Below are 20,137 nucleotides of genomic sequence, written 5' to 3'. Positions count from 1 at the left end.
ATTCTGATATATTGGGCAAGGTCTTTGTGAGATTGAGATTCACACTGTATTCAGATCTTTGTTATTTATGTCTCGCCAATGTGGGAATTACCCACTTCTTGATGATAGGTATTTTATCATTCTCAAAACTACATTATACGATCTAAAAATATATGTTTAGTTAGTATAATACATTTGGAAAAAATAAACCTAAATATATTTTTTTAACTATATATATATTTTTTTAAATATCGTTCATGTGTTGAGTCGCTTTGCGGAACCATATACTATGGTGCAGTTGTTAGTCGATCAATCACATCGACGCACCACGTGACCGGAAGTCGGTTAAACGGATTATATCCAACTGTTAACAACATCGTTTTGAAGTTCGCTATCTTTGTTTTTGAAAACACTCGTTTTTTTACCAAACTAAAGTAAGGGAACATGTCCGACAACGAAGGAGAGTAAGTATATAGGATATTGTTACCATAAAAAAGGAAGTACAACGATGTGTGTCGCATGTCTTTTTAGACTCAACGTAGTGACCTTTCATGTTCTTACTGGGAGAAAATGAAATTCCTGTGTGAACATGAAATCACTGGGAGAACATGAAAGGTTCCCACGTTGAGAGCCTAAAAAGACATACGACACACATAGATTGGTTAAGAACAATAAAACTGGCTAAATTAGCTCACGTTGCCTCCACACTACACTGTTCACTTTTTTGTGTATTATTCTTTACACTTTACTCCTCTTGTGACCTCTGCAGTTATGATGATGGAGACTTTGATGACGCTGAAGAGGATGAGGGATTGGATGACCTGGAAAACGTTGAAGATGTGAGTTTTCCACCTATTTGTTCTTCTTAGTTAGCATGGTATTAACGCTTTAACGTTATCTATAGGAAGCCTCATTGTATCTGGACAGATTTATAGTATTTTAGTAATCTCTTGTGATCTGTCATATTTGTCTGATGCTTTTTATTTCACTACAATCAATCCATTACTGTCTGTCACCTATTCAATGTTCAACAATTTCATCACCAATTCAAACTCAATTTATAAAAATTCTCCCACCTGCTTCCTCTTTGCTCTCTCTGTCTGTTTCTTGTTGTCCTGGCCTGTTACTAGGAGGACCAAGAGAATGTGAAGATCCTGCCTGCAGGGGAGGGGTCACAGGCCAACCAGAAAAGGATCACAACCCAATACATGACCAAATATGAAAGGGCCAGGGTGCTGGGGACACGCGCCCTCCAGATAGCGTGAGTACACCTCAGCAGTGTTGCAATATGCTAGGAAAGTGAAACTCCCGCTTCTTTTCAGAAATGTCTTTCTGCCCTTGAGTCCCTGTGAATATGGTCTATTAAAAAGAGCCCGTGTCAAGCCTCTTAGCTGAGAGCTAGTAACCATCTATGGGTTTTTCAAATTAGCTTTTCGGAAGATAATTAAAATACGATACAGAGATGCCCTTTATCGCCTACATGGCTGTAATGCATATGTATGAGTCCACCCATGTCTTGCCTTTACTCAAGACAATAATTTGTCTAAAGGTGAATATCAATATAGAAACAGAGAAACTAGGACTCAACTAGCTAAAAAGACAACCATAACACACATGACAACTGACTGCATTCTAAACGATCAAATACGAAGATAAAGCTAGCTGTTTTAGTAAAGAATTACAACTAAACATTCCAAAGCCAATGTGAATCACATTACACCGTAATGTTTGAAGGAGCTCAGTGCCTACAGCATCTCTGACAAGATGTACAACAAAGGGGGGAAAATGACAGCAGTGGACACGGAAGATGAATCTCCTCCCACGTGGATGCCACGTTCCCAGCGTATTACAACAGATGTTTATTTTTGCCACTACTACAGGTACCACTCACCTTGTGCTCTTGCCATATTCTCTACCTCGGGTGTCAACTGCTGCTTTAGTTGGTGACAGGTGATCTGCTGAGTATGTGGAGGAATGTATAGTCTGATATCTCAGTCATGTTGTCTCTGTCACTGTTCATAACTTTCTCTGTGATATAGGATGTGTGCCCCAGTCATGGTGGAGTTGGAGGGAGAGACAGACCCTCTGCAAATTGCCATGAAAGAACTAAAGTAAGCTATGCTTAATCTCATAGTTTTACCTAGTTTCTGATGGAAGGAGTCTATACAGTTTGATACTTGGAGGGTGCCTGTTACTCTTCAGTATATGATTGAGTGTGTTTTTTCTGTGACCGTTACAGGTGCAGGAAGATCCCCATCATCATCCGGCGGTACCTTCCTGATGGCAGTTATGAAGATTGGGGCTGTGACGAGCTCATCATCACAGACTGAGCCAGACCAAACCGGACTGGCAGGGCCAGACCAAACCGGACTGGCAGGGCCAGACCAAACCGGACTGGCAGGGCCAGACCACCTCGCAACCCACTAGACTGGTGTGAGTGCAAGCTTTTGTTCCAGCAAAGCATTAACACACCTTATTCAACTAATCGGCATCTATTTAAGACTATGAATAATTGATTAGTCAAATCTTGTGTGTTACTGCTTGGCTGGAACAAAAGCCTGCATACATACTAGTCCTTTGCTATAACATCACCTACCCCTGCACTGGGCGAACCAGCTCTACAGGCAACCTGCAGAGTGAACTCATCAATTAATAAGACTTTTTACATTTTAGGCCTGTGACTTTTCCCACTGTATCTCCATTTATTTTGAAAGCATTGAAGCATATACAATCTATGAAGTAAAAGTAGGGCTTCTAAGAGCTATGCACTTTTATTACAGCTGTCATTCACAAGGGAGAATTGTAACTCATGTCTACATTTTACATTGTTAGGTAAAAATGTCAGTGTAAATGAATAGTTTTATGACTGGGAAGAGCAGTTGCTGTGGAAGAGCTCTTTGTTTTATTGTTGTGATAAAAAAAAATTGTAAGAAAGTACTTTTGTATTATTTTTCTTACCAACACAATTGGCTTTTTGCATGCAGGTCTCAATATGTGACTGTTTTTATAAGGTTTAGAGCAAAGAAATATTAGCAAATTTTTTTCATGCAGAGTTAATTGCAAAACATTACAAATGGTGCAACTCACAAATTAATTTGAGTGAATAACTTTATTCACTCACTAGTGAATAAACAGCTTCAACTATGCTCTGAGCAAAATGTCTTTAAATAATCCTCCCAAGAACTAAGATTTCTAAGAGTTCTGTGTCATATTTCTTAGATCTCAACATCATATGTTTTTCTCGGAGGCTGGCTGAAGTACTGAGTCACACTGACATGACCCAAGCACAATTATAGACTGAAGGAATGTGTTTTGCGCTGGATTTTACTGTATCAGTTGTGTGTCCTTTATTGTACAAAGCTCTTGCACCTAGTTCCTCAGAATTTTACACTTAGTACAGATAAAACACCTATCCAACCCAACACCCCAAATCACATGGATATGTTTTCACAACAGAGTCAATGTTTTTTTCTCCAGTTTGAGTTCCACAGTCAAACAGCTCTTTTTTATATTATCGTGAAAGTTCTACCCATACCTCCCAATGATGGACAGATACTGAAGCTGACATAGCTCTCACCCTCTCGCTTGTTCTATCTACATACACTCAAACAGACAAGCACAGTCAGTTCATTGTTTTAGTGGAAATGGGTTGTTACTGAGGCAACAAGCACTACCCAAGGTTGGGAGAGAGGGCTGAAGAGGGACCCTTGCCCAATTAGTAGATTTGGTGTAAGGGCCCATGACACCCCAGTCTAGTTTTACTCTAGTCCTTACAGTGGGCTGACATTCTATGGGCCGAAGCAGTAGAAAGAAAGAAAGCTGTTGGAAAGAGGATGAGGGATATGCCCAGGTCAAGCAGCGCCGTGCAGTTTCTGGCCTGTGACGCTTTTAATAGGAAACCATTTTATTTTAGCCTCGTTCAACCATCCACATTTAATTTCTTAGCTATATTTTGCATGATTTAACGGGTCCACATTGGGGAATGACATTGGCGGTATCTTTTTTTTGCTTGTTTTTTTGGGTCGCAACAAATTTGGAAGACTCCCTGCCTGAGGATGACATGGCATTCCTTTCATATGGGGCACAAGATCTTCACATGACCATTTCCTCAACCACAGAAAAGGGGGCATCGCTAGGGTAGATCCACTCTGATGATGGCGTACGTGCATAATGTCTGTCCTCTGCCCTGGGCCTACACTTACCTAACACCCTCCTGTGTTCTCTTGTCCCCCCATTCACCTCTGCTTGGAAACTTCTGTCCATTTTTATACCCATTGCACGAAACGACACCATTTGAATCTCCTGCAGCCTCCCTCTTTACCTCCATCATACAAGCATTTTGCCCACATCTCTATCTCCAGTTTTGGAATGTTTTAATCCCATTACAGTCCCAACCTGAGCAGGGAGGGGAGTTTGGGGATGGGTGGGGGTGCAGAGACTGTGCAGCCAGTATGAGAGTCCCTTTGTATCCCAGCGAAGCTACAGGCCAGGCAGTTATGGGTATGGCTCCCTCATTGCCCCGTTTCCCTCCACCCTCTGCTCCCTCTCAATGGCTCTCTTTGTCTTACCAAAGTATCACACAGCCGATTAAATAGAGGGAATTAGAGTCAGGCTTAACCTGCAACACACAAACACACACAAGCATGGACATAGGCATATACACACATGATTTAAACTGCTGGAGTGCATGTAGTGGGACCAGTCAGAGCAGTGGACCATAGTGGGGTTCAGTGTTGTCTGTATGGTCCTGTGTAGCCTGTGCAAAGAACAGCAATATCCAGAAAAAGGGTTTTGTGCCTAGAGCTCATGGATGAGGGCTGCCATGGTTTTCAATGTTCTGTAATCATACTCAGCCTAACTGAATTAGCCATGATCCATTCGCTGAAATGTCTTTTGTTAAGTGTATGAAACAATGAATGAGTCACTGCAAGCTGTGCATAACTGCTGTTGTTGCATCGCCTAGCCCAAGCCCTGACCCTAGCCTAATTATGTAATGTGAGGAAAATAATTCACGTTGTCAAGTAGCATTTATGGTAAATTGGAATTTACTGTTTGTTGTCCAATCTTACCTTTCTCCAGCCAGACGGTATAAAAACATTAGTGGAGACAGACTTTTACAAAAGCAGAAAGAATACAGTTTTATTTAGTGTGAGAGAAATTCATTAGTCATCACGTCGCTAAGGTCTTGTTTCCGCTAGTATTTACAAGTTGTTTTGTTCTGCTGGCAACACTTACTGAGAAAACACAAAGCACCAAAACAACAATAACAGTCAAGAGTTTTCAACACGGTGAAGAAAACCTGTTAACAGCACATAAAAACATAATACCAGCAAATATAAATAATAATTGTAATATTCATAAGAACAAGCAATTCCTAAAGCAAGACGTAGGATTTAAAATGAAATGTCATGTGCTTCTTACACTCAAGGCATAATGTACAAAAACGGCCCAAAAGTAGTTCTGGGCCAAAAGGAAGCACAACCATTATTTAAAATAATAATATTGAAATCACATATATTAGAATAAAATAAACATATAAGGTATTATTTCACATTACAAGATGAAGGGGCATCCAACTTTAATAACACGTACTGTTATTTTGGAGTTGTCTCTTGGTACCTGTCTTTAGAAAATAACCCCTTGGATTGTTGCTATTCTGTTACAAAAAGGGGTTGGTATTTCATTACAGAAAGGCCAGTTTGAGATCTTACCCCCTGTAGACTCGACAACTCATTCATGCATGCTATTACTCACTCAATCTCAGGCAACTGTGTTTCTATGATGGCATTTCAGAAAAGCCATAAACAGGTAGCAAATCTAACATTTTACACTGAATACTGTACACTGTGTACAAAACATTAGGAACACCTTCCTAATATTAAGTTGCAGCCCCTTTTGCCCACAGAACAACCTCAGTTCTTCGGGCATGGACTACAAGGTGTCGAACGCATTCCACAGGGATGCTGGCCCATGTTGACTCCAATGCTTCCCGCAGTTGTGTCAAATTGGCTGGATGTCCTTCGGATGGTGGACCATTCATGATACACACGGGAAACTGAAACTGTTGAGCATGAAAAACCCAGCAGCGTTGCAGTTCTTGACACATTCAAACCAGGCACCTACTACCATACCCCGTTTAAAGGCACTTAAATATTTTGTCTTGCCCATTCACCCTCTGAATGGTACACATACACAATCCATGTCTCAATTGTCTCAAGGCTTAAAAATCCTTCTTAAACCTGTCTCCTTAATTTATCTATACTGATTTATGTGTATTTAACAGGTGACATCAATAAGGAATCATAACTTCACCTGGATTCACCTGGTCAGTCTATGTCATGGAACGAGCAGGTGTTCCTAATGTTTTGTACACTGAGTGTATAGACACATTTTTAATGTCAAACAATTAAGGAACATGTGAGGGCAGTGGTGCAGACTTTTCAGTGTAGTAATGGCAAAACATTGACAATATAATGACATTAATAGTAAAGATTATAACAATGAAAATAATGTATTATGTCTACTGAAGATACATACTTAATGACCTCAATTTTGGTTAATAAAAGATTATTATATAAAATCATTATGTAGTATTGTCTTCTTATTCGCGATACAGTTTTGAAATGTTCTGTGTTAAAGAGACAATGCTGTATCAACATAATAGTCAGTGCCATGGAAAAAAAATATTGAGGTTGATAAATCAATATAGTGTTGAGGGTATGTCACCAAAGAGCTGTAATCAGGTCAGAAAAAATGTGTTGTACTTAATTTAACTTCAATGTAGTACTGTAATACAGTGTCATACGGAGAGAAACAACTTAAATAATATTTTTCTCTGTCTTTAAAGTTTTGGTTTCAAAACTTTGGTCATTTTGATTTATAAAACATTTGTAGAAACAGATTTTCTGGACTGTATGCCCTTTGTTATAGATATACAGTATATTCCAATTACAACATAGGCAACTTATAAGCGCATTCTGTATGTCATTTAGCAGACAAATGTATCCAAAGCGACTTACAGTCATGTGAGCATACATTTTACGTATGCACGCATGCACGCGGTTCTGTACATACAAGAAATCGTAAGAAATATGCCTCTGGGCCAATCAGAGAATATGTCATTGATTATATATCGGATATTGTGTTACATTATGTAATTAATCTGTTTTCAAGATGCCTGAGATGTGGATGGACGGGCTAGCCAAACAGTTTGGCACTCTGTACTGTTGACATCTTTACATCATAAAACCATTTCAAAGATAAGCCTCTAGATTTAAATACGGATTTGATTTATTCTCGCTTTCTGACCCTAAAAACTAGGATCCAACCCTCTGAGTACTCAACATTGAAGTTATACACCACACGTTACCCCATAAAATCATCTGATCTCCATTCCTCCTTGGACCCTACTGGCCTTCCTGCATCTGGGCCAGACCAGAAGGGGATTCCATCTCCCCACTGCCTCCAAACCAGGTCTCCTCCGCTCTGTGGGTCTGCCGTTGAGGCCAAATCTGCACCAGAGCTCTCTGCTCCCGGTCTTTGTCAGGGCCGCGACAGGGTGGTGTAGACAGGCTGCTCCCAGTGTGTGGGGCTGTGTGACTGTGGCACGCTGGACGGGTCAGTGATGGCTGTGTACAGGGGCCTCTGCGAGGGCCCCATGTAGGAGAAGGCAGAGTACAGCCCTGAGGCCTGGCTGGAGTGGGCGTAGTAGGACCCCGAGGCCTGGTGGTCAGCATACTCTGCAAACTGGGCCCTGGAGGCCAGCGAGGGGAAAGCAGAGCTGTAGTGGGGCAGGCTGAGGGGAGTGTAGGTGACATGGGAACCCCCTGAGGATGCTTCGGCAAAGTGTCCCCCCGAGTCGGCCTCACTCTTAATCTGGGCCTTGGAGGGGTCGGAGCCCAGAGGTGAGGCATGATGCTGCTGGTGCTGCTTGGATAGCCACACCGCAGAGTGTCCACTGGCCGCGGCCAGGGCAGAGGAGATACCGTAGGCATAGGGAGAAACAGAGGACCCTGCTGCTGCCGCTGACCCAGCACTCTGTCCAATCCCTGGGTGCCCATTGGGGGGCAGGTACTGGTCAAACTCGTTCACATCAAAGGGCTCCATGTTGGCCATCACCTCGTGGCTGATCTCACCGATGTCCACGTTGCCAAAATCAATGTGTGGTTTGCCTGACCCTGATCCAGAGCCACCCTCCACTCCTACCCCCATTCCCCCACGGGAGCCCCCTACTCCACCGCCCTCCCGCTTCCCATCGCCCAGCTTCCCAGACTGGAGCTCCGTCTTGGGGGTGGTGGGTGGTGTAGGAGGGCTGTGGCTCTGGCCTGTGGGGAGACACAAAGCAGAGATGTCAGAGTTATTGTCAGCCTGGCTTGTGGTATATTATTTAGAATGGGGATGTGTGACAAACTGCATCGATAGGGCTGGTCAGACCCTGTGGCATACCTGCAGTATGTGGATGGTGTCCATCAGCCAGAGGAGACCCCGCCCCCCCGACGTGGGCCGCCACGTCCAGGTGGAGGCTCTTGTAATGCGTTTGGCTATGGCTGACCTCACCCTCCGAGTGGCCGTCCGCTTCAGAGCCCGAGCCGGGTTTGCCGTTCTTGCGGCGGCGTGGTTGGTACTTGTACTCCGGGTAGTCCTTCTTGTGCTGCTTCCTCAGCCTCTCCGCCTCCTCGATGAAAGGCTTCTTATCGCTCTCATTCAAGAGCCTATGAGGGAGAAAATCGTTTTTGAAATAACATTGATAGAACATTTTAATTTCAGCCAGGAGGAACTGAAAGTAGAGATGTTTTGCGCTGCTGATTTGATGCATGTGTCAAACTCTAATGCAGTCAGCCATTCTGTTTGAATGAGGAAATTACAGTAGTCTGAGAACATTTTACAGCATGTATTTTGTTGACATGATGACCATAATATGTGTGTTAAGAAAACAGTGACACAGTGCTGATTCCTTTGACACCTCCACATCCCAGAGGTCAATAACCTTGTCCAACTCCAATAGAATAATAATTACATTTTATTTACCAGGTGGTCTGTGTCAACTGGGACATATCACCTTTATATTCAATCTATTAAGTATTCTCGTATTTTACTTTTTTTTAAACGTCTAACTGGTGTAATGGCAACACACTCATAGGAAATGCTGCTATTCCCCTTGTTGAGCATTAAAGCATTTTTAGAAAAGAACAATTGACAATATTTCTACTGTGGAGATTATTTCTAGCTGTCAGTTTTGCCTCTGAACCATTCACTGGATTTTCATCTCGTTCTAAATCGGATCCACCGTCAGCACAGCTGCATCAGAAAACTTGCCCACACTAGGGGATTTTCAGCTGGACTGTAATGAAATTAAGATGCAGGCTAAAGACGCATCCTGTGCACGTAACATAAATCCATATTACTGATGGTGGAGTCAGGGGGACTGGCATGAGAAAACACTGACCTTTGAGACTCCCAGTTCAGCATGTTTCTTGGCCAATTATACAATCATGCATGGGCTCAAGGGCAAGTCTTTATCTAATTAATGTTGGATCCTTATAAGGTTAATGAATTAGCCTCTCTGGGCCTTCCAATCAGCACGCACTCGTCTGACCTAACAACAGTCCTCCATATCTGTGTTTTAAAGGCTGACCGAACTAGTCATTCAACCTGTTGACCAGTAAAATCTTGGATATCTTTTTACATAGTAGGTTCTTTAATATGGCACTCTCAATTACAAATGAGAGGGCTGTAAAAGTGTATATTTGCCATAATGGTCTGTGCTTTAAAACATATAGATGAGGGGATTACAAAAACCTCAGTAATTCCCACTGCGGCCATCTCCCTCCAAAACCACCATGAATTAAGTGGGTTATGAAATTGGGCATATCCAGTCACTATAATGTGATTACAAAAAACGCATAACTACATGTTTTTGGTTTTCTGTAGGCTACATAATCAACATAATTATTTCATTTGTTTTAGGTTGTAGGGCTTTAATCAACATTCTTGGTGGGGCAACTCTCTAACAAGCTTTATTCTGAGCTGGTAGAATATTATTTTAACATATCTCAGCTAATTTGATTGAGAAACTCATTGCTGTAAAGAAGGGAACCTGCCTTGAAAAATCTAAGATCTATGACTTTTAAGTTGTTTTTATGTTTTACGGGTCCATAATTCAAGGCTACTGTAGCATGAAGTGTGCTTTGAACTTTTGACCCAGAATGTTGTGACTAAGAACGCATTTGAACTTGTGTAACCCTGGATGTTTATTGTTGTTTATCAAAGCGGACCGACGCTGTAATAAACGCTTTCCCTTACCTCCATAGTTTCCCGAGGGTTTTGCTGAGCTCAGCGTTGTGGAGGTGGGGATACTGGTCTGCCAGTTTTCTCCGTGCGGCCTGTGCCCACACCATGAAGGCGTTCATAGGCCTTTTCACGTGCGGCTTGCTTTTGCTGCCGGAGTTGACGCGCACAGGCATAGGCACGAGCGTCCAGTCGTAGCCGTTCAGCACCTGGCTCACTGCCTCGCGGATACCAATGGGAAAGCGATCGTCGTCTTCATCGGACTTGATGGAAATCCCGCCAGCTACATCGGATAGGGCATCGTCGCCGAGCCCTGTCAGCTGGGGCTGCGGGCCGGACAGGGGTGAGTCTCCTCCGCCTGCGGCACTGGATGAGTGACCCGGTGACAAGGAGTGACCGTCGTCCGAGACCCCCGGACTCATTTCTAACTCAGATAAACTCTGCTCCTCTCCCGACATATTTCCCCTCTTCCAAGAAAGCTTCTTCCCTCAGGTGAGTAACAGAAAGTGTACAGGGTATAGTTTCTTGGCCTATGGGTGTTCAACTACTAAGCCTAGGCCTATCCCTGACCTAATGAAGAAGTTCACCCTTTTTCAGGAATATAAACTATACCTGTTGTTTAAAACTAAAGGATTGCTTCTGTCACTCGAGGTCTCCTTTATATAAACTCCCAGTCAGTCTCAACTCTCAGTCTACGTTCTAAAATTCTGTTAGGATTCCTCATCAAAGTTCTTTCCATCCGTGTTGCTGGTATCGTCCGCTGAGCGCGTATTGTGGATCCCAGTTTACCTGTTGATTCCCACCTCTTGCTCCAGTAGGACAGTGGTTTCTCCCTTGCAGTCTTTGAAATTGTAGTCCTTTAGCTAAATACTGCAAATGACATAAAGTAGAGTATGTATTAGAAAACAATACCCTAGTGAGTGAGTGAAATATAGAACATATTATTAAACTGGGTGTTTCGAGCCCTGAATGCTGAGTGGCTGACAGCCTTGGTATATCAGACCATATAGCACCACAGGTATGACCACCACAGGTATGACAAAACATGTATTTGTACTGCTCTAATTACATTGGTAACCAGTTTATAATAGCAACAAGGCACCTCGGGGCTGTATCCAGGCACTCCTCGTTGCGTTATGCGCAAGAACAACCCTTAGCTGTGGTATATTCACCATATACCACAGCCCGTCATAAGATATTGCTTAATTATGGCCTGTAGGCTGCTAAGCCTGTGTAGGCTGGGCTATGAACAGGCAGGTAGCTAATAGGGCTATAGGGCTAGGCTGTAGCTTGTTTGTTCAGAATACCTTCATTGAATTAGCATATAAAGGACGTAATAGAAATTATTAGGAAAAATGCAAAATTGCAATCATATAGAAGCGAATCTGAAGCCCATACAATTAGTGCAGACGGTCTGTTATTCTAGCCCAGGCCTCGACTCCTGCTAACAAGCTACTGTTTAAGGTTTGGCACTTATTGCAAGCTCCCCAGAGAGAAAGTGTTGGAATAATACGAGCCCGCACCAGCACAGGGCTTCGATTTATACCTCGGAGCTCTTAGATAAACATGGGCTGGCGCTGGAAATATAAAACGCGTGGGTACGTGTGTATGCGCGTGTGTGAATTGGTCACTGTCTGTTTGGAAAAGTATAGGCTATGGGTCTGTATGCCGCCTATTGGGGTCAAATGTGTAGTTTTGTCCATAGAATCAACGCCCGCCTGTGTAGGCCAACACGATCTTATCGTTTTGATTAAGCGAACTTGTGAACTGTAATAACAAACTAACGGCTTTTTGTTTTGGAATTGATTTAATCGTTGACTCAGTCATATTGTAGAAGTTAAATTCATAATGCTTGTCTCTCTAGTGCCCAGTTGATCCTTTGTAACATTTGAATGCTACTGACATGCGCACTGCAATGGTGGTGAATTATCAGAGCATTGGCGGGACTGAGCCATCTCATCTTGTACCTCAACCACGTCCTGTTGTGCACCTGGTGGTCACAATTAATCCCCCCCCCCCCTCTCCTTTCTGTACGCCGATTTGTTATCCTGTCCACGCACATAGCTGTGGCCCCCATGATAGTGTTACATTGGTCAGTAGGGAGAAGAGCGTGGGGTGGGGTGATGATGCTTCCTTTGCCACGGCCCAACAGTGTTTAATTACAACCGTATTAGGGCTAATGGATCGTATTGCAACGACGTGATCTTGCAAAGAGATTTGACTGATACGTTTTAGTCAATACGGTTTTGATTAATACCAAAATGCAGGTTAGACGTTGCCTTTCGTGGCTCTCATCCAGCAATAGCGCGCCTCCTAGAATTTTCTCGAATAGCTGGACCATATGTCTGTTATGTTGAAGCTTATTAACAACTGCGCTCGCAACAAACGATCTCCAATTGCGCGTCCGCATATGAGGCTATGGGCCTACTTTTTATATGACAGGACACTCACTCCGGCTACTTAGAATAACATCTTGAAACTTGATACACTATATATACAAAAATATGAGGACACCCCATCAATTTAGTGGATTCGCTATTTTAGCCACACCTGTTGCTGACAGGTGTATACAATCGAGCACACTGCCATGCAATCTCCATAGTAAACTTTGGCAGTAGAATGGCCTTACTGAAGTTCACAGTGACTTTCAACGTGGCACCGTCATAGGATGCCACCTTTCCCACAAGTCAGTTCCTCAAATGTCTGCTCTGCCAGCTCGTTCAACTGTAAGTGCTGTTATTGTAAAATTGAAACATATAAGAGCAACAACGGCTCATTCGGGAAGTCGTAGGCCACACAAGCTCACAGAACAGGACCACCGAAGTACTGAAGCACAAAGCACGTAAAAATAGTTTGTCCTTAGTTGCAACACTCACTACGGAGTTCTAAACTGCCTCATGAAGCAATGTCAGCTTAAGGACTGTTTGTTGGGAGCTTCATGAAATGGGTTTCCATGTCCGAGCAGCCACACACAAGCCTAAGATCACCATGCACAATGCCAAGCATAGGCTTGAGTGGTGTAAAGATCGCCGCCATTGGACTCTGGAGCAGTGGAAACGTGTTCTCTGGAGTGATGAATCACGCTTCACCATCTGTCAGTCTGATGGCCTGGGTTTGGAAGATGCCCGAATGCATAGTGACAACTGTAAAGTTTGGTGGAGAAGGAATAATGGTCTGGGGCTGTTTTTCATGGTTCGGGCTAGGCCCCTTACTTACAGTGAAGGGAAATCTTAACGCTACAGAATACAATGACATTCTAGACGATTCTATGCTTCCAACATTGTGGCAACAGTTTGGGGAAGTCCCTTTCCTGTTTCAGCATGACAATGCCCCTGTGCAAAAAGTGAGCTCCATACAGAAATGGTTTGCTGAGATCAGTGTGGAAGAACTTGACTGGCCTACACAGAACCCTGACCTCAACCCCATCAAACACCTTTGGGAGGAATTGGAACTACGACTGCAAGCCAGGCTGAATGGAAGCAAGTCCCTGCAGCAATGTTCTAACATCTAGTGGAAAGCCTTCCCAGAAGAGTGGAGGCTTTTATAGCAGCAAAGGGGGGCGAACTCCATATTAATGCCCATGATTTTGAAATGAGATGTTCGAAGAGCAGGTGTCCACATACTTTTGGTCATGTAGTGTATGTATAGGCTAATAACGGGCTTGTAATGGACATATAAGGGGTGACAATAATTGATGACAACTTTGGTCATTCGAGTTGCAGCCAGAACAGAGTTCATATGTGATTCAATCTCGACAGTTTTTTTTTTCAATTAGCAAATTTCTTTACAAAGAAAGTATTTTCACCAGGTTGTCCTTCAGATTAGTTCAGAACTATGAAAGAGACACGGTTTGTCTGTCCTGTAATTATTAAAGCGGGAGTTAAATGCCAATTTATGCTCGTCCACATTGAAAACTGGTATCTAATTTATTGTCAGTATAGGCTCTACTCTCTCTCTATATATATATATTGCGTAGCAAACAGTATATTGATTGTTCTCTACATTCCTCTTAAATTGTGTTTATGATGTCTAACTTTCCATCAATTAGGCTTTTTCTATAGCAACCGTCATTAATTTACATGAAAGAAGTGGACTCCAAAGCCCTTCTTATCGCTTGACCTAACAATAAATTGCCCTTGATTTACGAAAATATTTTCCCATGATTGATGCTGTAGTCTCTTTCCCTTAGTTAGTTGTAACGTGTTCTTTTATTGTAATACAATTTTAAAAACTTTAACATATCCAGAAATGTGGCATAGCCTATCTGAAACTGAGTTTTTTTTAAAATTCCAAAACAATTGAATAAACGTGACAATTCTATGACCTATTTGTGAATTTGGCCTTTGAGTTTGAGTTCTGATGCAGGTCTAGAATATTGTATGCATTGAACAGGTTGTTGGCACTAACCACTGATCAGAGATGACGAGAACACGTCCAGCTTTTAACGCATTATGAAATGGATGATCTTGTTGACTAACTTTCTCTCAATGAATGAGTATATTAGTCAACCTGTAAATACTCACGAATAAATAAGCCTAATACCGTCAAATGCCTCATCTCGTTGAAAATAGTTCCATGCGTCATGAATGTTGGGATAGTCAGTAGATGTAATTACGGAGTCAAAGTTTGCTGTTAATGGGAAAAGTTTCGTTGAGTTCAACTTGAACTCGATCAATCCCTGACGTTATATCTAAAACTATATTTTTCACTGGTCTAGAAATAATTGTATAACTTCGAAAGGACCGTCTACGACAAGGCAAACCTAAACGGAATACATCACTTTGAAGCTGGTTCATAATTGAAATTGTATGTCAGTGGGCCTATTTGTATTAAGCTATATAGTCTGTAGCATACACTTGCAACAAATATATATAATATCTTGCTGGGATGCGTATTAAACATGTATTTCTCCTGCCAGTCACGATAATCACCTCCTGCTATAACAGAGCAGGCGATGCCCACTTTACACAGCAGGATTATCCTAAGAGACAGTTTAAATGTAACAATAATAATATGACAATACTTATAATGATAATAGCCTAATAACAATAGTCTAATAATTTAAATAAAACAATGATTTAGAAAAGATGCAGGTGTAATACATAATTTCTAACTGCACAATTTAGATGAACTTTATGGCTTGATTATTTGACAAATGAAAGAAAGAGAGAGAGAGAGAACAGCAGAGACAGGAAAGTATTTCAAATGCTAAGCGCCTTACTTCAGTAATGAAAAATGAGGTCGCCCGTTTAGCACGAGAGTCCGTGTGTTCCCGAGTTTCCAAAGTGACGCTCGCGCTCACTCCCTAGCCCCCTCGCTCGCGCTGCCCTGCTATGAATGCCTGCTCTGTGTCGCGCGCCGGGGCTTAAAGAGCTCCGTTGTGTGAGGAAAGAGAAAAAAGTGGGGGAAAAAGTCTTAAAGGAGCAGCAAACTTACACGCATGCAACACCGGCAATCAATGTGATTGGTCGATGATTATTTTGCTCAGTTTCCTGCAGGGCAGGATCTCACTGTCAAAATGAACATCCACATTATGCCAATATTATGCCTACCTGAATAATGTGGAGACGCCTCGATTGATTTGGTTAGGTAGGCTACTGATCTTTTTCTAGGCTGCAGTGCCATCAGATTCTGTGGAATGAGATGCTGCATTTGGCTTTGGGTATTTCAGATTTCTCAAAAACAATATCTAGCCTATGGAAAACCCTTTCTGTTGGGAAAATGTGTGATATCATCCATATTTGGGGTGTGCTACTTTTTGACCCTCTATAATTATAATTCAGTAAAAAATATAATTTTGTCAACGTTGTGATTTTTCAGATCCATGTTATTCTCATAGGTCATTATAGCCATTACAGATTGGGTAGCAGATTTTGAGTTAATGATTTAATGTGCTGGATGTTTTATATTATTGATTTAGAATTAGGGATTCCATCTCTAAATGTAGGCATAGACTAAATATCTATATAATGCTCAAATCATAAAAGTGCAATGTTGACTATGAAATTTGTCATGTTAAATGTATTAGAGAGGGATATTAGCGGCATGCGCAATCCTTTACTGGGAGATTTTCATTTTCAAAAGCTTATAGGGCCACCACAAAAAGATACCTTAAAAACATAACCCTTCACTCAATTTCAAATTCAAAAAAATATTAGAGTTTCTGAATAATTCATAAGGCCTGCATTATAAATAGGTCTACCGGCTAGCCTTATGTGCTTTTACGCATGAGGTAAACATTGGGTAATGTGAACGCAATCACAACATTGATATTTACCTATACTCCACAATATCCTTGAACGCGTTCCAATGGAGAAATGTTTTCGTCTTATTGTTATTATTATTATTTTAAGCCATATCTTTTTATAAAATAAAATAGAAGAAGCGTAGGCCTATTCTCTGATGTTATCAAATTGAATTTATTTGCCTGTTTCTGCATTTCCTGTTGGTGGTGTGAATTTGTATTTGATTTGAATGATAGGCTACTTGATGTAGTGTGGCCCACAGGAGCTTGCCCAGCACCCCGTCACTCGCATCACTGGATACACGCGTCAACAACTGACTTTGATGTGTCTCTTTTTATCCTGTTTGAAGTGATGTACGGGGACATCATCTAAATTAGCAGCGGGGTCTCAGGAGAACACACTGATGCTTTGTTTTTACACGCTCATATCAGAGTTCCTCTCTGTCATTTGGAGACGAGGGGTCGTAGAACTGGGGGAGGGTGGGGGGGGTCACGCACTGCACATTCTTAGATATCCCCTATATTCTTGGGTATATTACTGCACCTGCCTTGAGCAACTACCAGACATAGTTCTTGTCTCTTTCAATACAGTCCAAGTTTATTACATTTGTTATATATATATTTTTAAATATTAATCTAATTTTAGATAAAGATTTTACGCACGTTTTACGCACAAAGCTAGGCTAAGTGAACAGTTGGCCTATAGGCATTTATCTCTCGATATTTTGTAGTAGATTAATTTAAATTGCACTGACACTGGTTTGTTGGATAGAGCATCAACGTAGACCTACAGTAGACTATCCAGTGCATGCCACTGACTGTCGGAATTCAATATAATTCCAAGGCGAACACTGCGCTACTTCATCCTATGTGTGAGTTTTATAATTGCATCAGTGCTCAGTCACTTAGATACACAGAGCACACATTTAAAACCAAACAGCATTTGGAGAAAATATAGAAAGTAGAGATGGGGGGAATATCATGGGTCGAACGCACACAAATACATGCGCTGTTCTTTTCAACAATGACCCCTTGTATTTCCTTCTCCCGACACTACCCCCTCATCCCAAAAAATCACTTATTTGTTCATTATCCATGAATGTTGACTGTGATAAGGGAATCCTAACCATGAGTGAATCTCTCTGTCTGGTTCTCTCTCCCTCTCTCGCCCTTTCATTCCCTCTCTCCTCTTCTCTTTGCGCCCTTTGTTTTATCTCAGGTGAATTGTAATCATGTGATCAAACGAACACCCCCTTCCATTATCCCGTTAAATGAAAAAATGAGGAACAAAAAACAGTTCCTTGTATATAAAAAAAGAAAAAGAGAAAAAGACATGTCTCCGTTTAGTGCGTCTCTTTGTCTGGGTCTCAGCAAACGCTCACATATAGGGGAAAATGCTCCAAGACCTCTACTTTGCTTATGGATCTCTGTCGCACTGTCCAGCTCTTGAGAGGGGGAAACTTAAAATGCAACTCCGGTGGACTGGCTGGTCCTTCAGGATTTGTGGCCTGGCCGCAACATTGAAGTGAGTTTTTGTGAGTGTGCAGTAAAGAAGGTTGGGAGAACATCAGGAATTAGTGGTGTTTGGGGGGGAAAGACAAGCCTATTAATGATCTTTTCATGTCAATATTTAGCCTACATTTTGTAAGGCGCGAATATTTGAGAAATAAGTGTGATTCATATCATTTCTGAGCCTCAGTGTTTGGGATGTCTATTATATATTACACGTTTTTTGTTATAAGCTAAGGATATTGTAATGAAAAAAGTTCAGAGAGATACACGTCATGTACGTGGTTAGTGTTTCTTTATCGAAATCAATATCCTGTAAGGACCCGGCATTTGTGTGTGATTGTGTTGTGATTTATTGAAGTTAATTAAGAGGGAGAGAAAAGCCAGATGAACATATCTGTGGTCGCATGTGTCGAATCGTTGTTGTTTAATTATTTTTTTTTTAACAGCACCGTCATGACATTACATTTTATGTTCTCCTCTAGGCAAATTATACTCTTTTATCGAAAGGAAACATTTATTCAATTAGGTATTTAACAAAGAATATGCTTCCATGCAATTTGGTTGATTAGCCTAATATTAAAGTTTAATTTAGCCGGTTTCTCAATTGTGTAAACATTTAGTAGATTAGGCGATTGGTGTAGGTTAATATAAGGTCGTAGTTCAAAATAACTCAACAGTTAGACTTGATTATATCGTTATAATCGATTCGCTTATAACATCAGGTTAACTATTATCAATGCGATTTAAAAAACATTTTTTAGGTGGTTTGCTTTTAGGCCTAACAATAAGTAATTTCACCATTAGATAAACTCTTATGAAAACTCCGCGTCTAATCCATCTACCAACCTGGCCCCATTCCATCATGGCCACCTAATCATCAACCTCATTCCTAATTGGCATTCATCACTCCTAACCTCTCCACCTGAACTCCACCTGATCCACCTGATGTGTGGAGAGCATTTTGCCACAAAAAATGGTCGCTGTGCATCACCCAGGTTGGTGCCGCACATTGGTGGTGGATGAGGTGAGTTTCTCCCATACTATGTAAAGCACGTTGAGTACTTCAGTTGGTAGAAAAGCACTATATGAATCCAATCAATTATTATTATTATTACAAACATTGGAGTAAAACAAGCTTATATATTATAAGTTATATGCTTCAAGAATCAATGGGTATATATAATGCATTTACATCCACAAATGGATGTATCAACTAAGGATTCTAGCTTTAAATTTGTTCAGCGATATGGTATTTTATACTTTCTAATTGTAGTCTACATTTACTGAGTTTGTTGTAGGACAAAATGGTCAGACTATTGTTTTTGTTAACGGCAGCAAACGTGACAGAATAAGACGAGAAATACATTTTCCTCAATTTTACATTAGGACTAATTTATCAGAAGATTAGAGGAAGCATTGATGTAACGAAAATATTTATAAAGTCATGCAAATTTGTCTTTTCAATTTTGGTTGCATACAACGACTGACATGTCATTTATGTCGAAAGGCCAAATTAGTATCAGATCATTATTAAATAAAATATTCTGGATATTGTTTTGTCAAAATAACAGAACTAAATGTCAGACAAATTTTTAAATCTATATTTTATAACAGAAGCCTAACTCCTTCACCCTCTGACTTCGCTTGTTAATTCATAAATATGCTTTTTCTATATGATAAAACAGCGTCCAACTTTGTGGTAAACCTCTTAAAAATGTAAAATGGTGAATATATTTTCTCTGTTTTGTTTTTGTGTCTTTAGAACCAATATTTGAATATTGCGCTAAACTGTATGTATTGTCTTGACGTTTACAGATGTAGAGAAGTAAAAATAGGGTCAAATTATATAATTATCAATAGAACAAATCATTAACATTATGGTATTGATTGAAATAAAAATTAAGAGGCAAAGGAATAAGAACACTTAGTAGAATGAGACTTCTCTTACTTATTGAATATTCATTTATTATATGTAGATTCATAATGATGATTCATTTTCTATCTGTTTAGCTTTGTTCATTTAGAATGGAATATGTAGCGCTATTGGGACATTTTCCAGTCACAAACCTTCATCATATCATTTTAAATCACTATCTGAAAGTAGAAAAAAATTGA

General features: G+C 41.0%; 2 protein-coding genes across 2 annotated transcripts; one reads left to right on the top strand and one right to left on the bottom strand.

The window, feature by feature from the left end:
• Nucleotides 1–267: 267 nt before the first annotated feature.
• On the top strand, nt 268–3,125 carry LOC106607142 (DNA-directed RNA polymerases I, II, and III subunit RPABC2). Its single transcript, XM_014203767.2, has 5 exons — nt 268–443; nt 749–818; nt 1,110–1,240; nt 2,019–2,090; nt 2,219–3,125. Exons 1-5 carry the CDS (start codon nt 424–426, stop codon nt 2,307–2,309), a joined length of 384 nt encoding a protein of 127 aa, XP_014059242.1. The 5' UTR covers nt 268–423; the 3' UTR covers nt 2,310–3,125.
• A 1,966-nt stretch (nt 3,126–5,091) lies between these two features.
• LOC106607141 (transcription factor Sox-10) lies at nt 5,092–15,649 on the bottom strand. The gene is made up of 4 exons (XM_014203766.2): nt 15,488–15,649; nt 10,282–11,136; nt 8,425–8,690; nt 5,092–8,303 (listed from the first exon to the last, which is right to left on the bottom strand). Exons 2-4 carry the CDS (start codon nt 10,722–10,724, stop codon nt 7,522–7,524), a joined length of 1,491 nt encoding a protein of 496 aa, XP_014059241.1. The 5' UTR covers nt 10,725–11,136; nt 15,488–15,649; the 3' UTR covers nt 5,092–7,521.
• Between the last annotated feature and the right edge of the window lie 4,488 nt (nt 15,650–20,137).

This window comes from Salmo salar, chromosome ssa06 (genome assembly GCF_905237065.1).
Source record: "Salmo salar chromosome ssa06, Ssal_v3.1, whole genome shotgun sequence".
Taxonomy (NCBI): Eukaryota; Metazoa; Chordata; class Actinopteri; order Salmoniformes; family Salmonidae; genus Salmo; species Salmo salar.
This window is presented reverse-complemented; position numbering and strand designations above follow the sequence as displayed.